Source organism: Lolium rigidum, chromosome 6 (genome assembly GCF_022539505.1).
Source record: "Lolium rigidum isolate FL_2022 chromosome 6, APGP_CSIRO_Lrig_0.1, whole genome shotgun sequence".
Lineage (NCBI taxonomy): Eukaryota > Viridiplantae > Streptophyta > Magnoliopsida > Poales > Poaceae > Lolium > Lolium rigidum.
Window position 1 is genome coordinate 92,576,919 of NC_061513.1, and position 1,717 is coordinate 92,578,635.

Consider the following 1,717-nt stretch of genomic DNA (forward strand, 5'->3'; position numbering starts at 1 on the left):
ATCCAAACACATATCCTCTGCTTTTGGTACCACATAATCCTCTATAGTCTATCATCCGTTGTTCTGATATAATACAGTAGTAACTATTTCGGTATTTCTAGCATCCCTTTATTTCCCTCTGTCTATACTTATTGCCGATCGATCGAGGGCGTGACTGACTTATATAGGAGTACTAGTATTTCAGCCACTAGTATGAATTATTATTGCTAAGAAGAAGGAGAGGAGAGCAGGATGAAGAAGTAAGCCATCTACTTCTTGATCCTGCGCACCTTCTTTGCGCCCCAGACCTCCATGCGTCCCTTGGGGCATCCGCAGGGCGCGCGGAAGACGAGCACGGAGCGGCCGTTGGGCGGCGCCATCTTGCGGAGCTCGACCTCGAGCTCCCGGTGCGCGTCGTCGAGATCCACGGTCCGCGCCCCCGTCCCGGCGGCGGCGGCCGCGAGCAGCGCGGCGGCCGCCGGCGAGCGCGCGGCGGCGCTGGGCCGGCCGCGCACGCACTCCTCCGTCTCGAGCTGGATGTCGAACTCCACGGCCTTCCGGAGCCCCCGGCAGCGCGGCTTCCCGCACCGGCGCGCGTGGCGGCGGAGCAGGGCCCAGCAGAGCGCGGCCGCCGCGAGGGTCGCCGCGGCGCCCGCGAGGGCGGCGGCGGAGAGGTAGGGGGTGGCTGGGTGGAGCAGGGCGGATAGGGAGAGGATGAGGCGGTTGATGTGGGGGATGAAGAGGAAGCCCAGCGCGGCGAGCACGGCGAGGAGGAGGAGCGCGTCGATGGCGGCGGACATGGAGGAATTTTCGCAGAGGTCGGTGAGGTGTTTGGAGGAGGAGGTGGGGGAGGATGAGGCGCGCTTGGATCGGGCGTAGGTGGCGTCGGCGGCCCTGCGGTGGTGCTCGAAGGCGCGGAGGAACTCGATGAGGCTCCGGCACTCGGCCATGGCGCGGGGTGGCCCGGCGGGCAATTGACCTGTTTGTTTGCGTCCTGGTGGTGGTGTGGTGCGCGAGTTTTGGAATGGAGAGGAGAGAAGGGAGGTGGTGGGGGCGTCGGGATCTGTGGGATTTGGCGATGGGATCGGTGGGATTGGGGTTGGGGACTCGGCACGCACCAGCACCACCCCCGCACGGCGATCGGGGCTGGGCTGGGCTGGGCTCGGTCGTCGACGTGTCCCGTCTCGTCGCTTGACGTGCTCCGCTGCGGACGCGAAACTGGGTGTGCAAGGGAACGCGTTCTGTGGCGGGCAGCGGTGGTAACTTTTTTTTTTCTTTTTTTGGTCATAGTGCTAACTGCTAAGTATCATATATCATATAGTATATGTATACTTGTGTATGATGATACTAGTCCCTATAGTGGGTAGTATCATGGAGTACTACTAATAGTTATGTTATATTTATTGTTATTTAGAATCTCAATGCAAATTGATATACAAGATTTGTTTGATATTAACTTTTCTCGTGATATGCACTATGATACAGTATCCACCTATGATACTCATGGTCTAAGCCTGGCCATAGTGCAAAGTATCATATAGTGGTATCATTCATATAATACTAGTCTATGATACTACCCCTATAGTAGTTAATATCATCTAGTAGTATCATAATCTCGTGATATTTAATTATTTGTAGAATCTCAATGCAATTGTGTGTATAGGATGTATTTGACATTAATTTTATCTAGTTTCACGTGCTATGATACAGTATCATATTATGATACTACCTCCATACC

The 1,717-nt window shown here is 55.1% G+C and overlaps 1 protein-coding gene across 1 annotated transcript; it reads right to left on the bottom strand.

The window, feature by feature from the left end:
• Positions 1–205: 205 nt before the first annotated feature.
• On the bottom strand, positions 206–948 carry LOC124659609 (uncharacterized protein At5g19025-like). Its single transcript, XM_047197443.1, has one exon. It carries the CDS (start codon positions 927–929, stop codon positions 249–251), a length of 681 nt encoding a protein of 226 aa, XP_047053399.1. The 5' UTR covers positions 930–948; the 3' UTR covers positions 206–248.
• Between the last annotated feature and the right edge of the window lie 769 nt (positions 949–1,717).

Excerpts from the sequence above, each read along its gene's own strand:
- LOC124659609 (XM_047197443.1), bottom strand. The coding sequence starts at position 929 with ATGGCCGAGTGCCGGAGCCTCATCGAGTTCCTCCGCGCCTTCGAGCAC.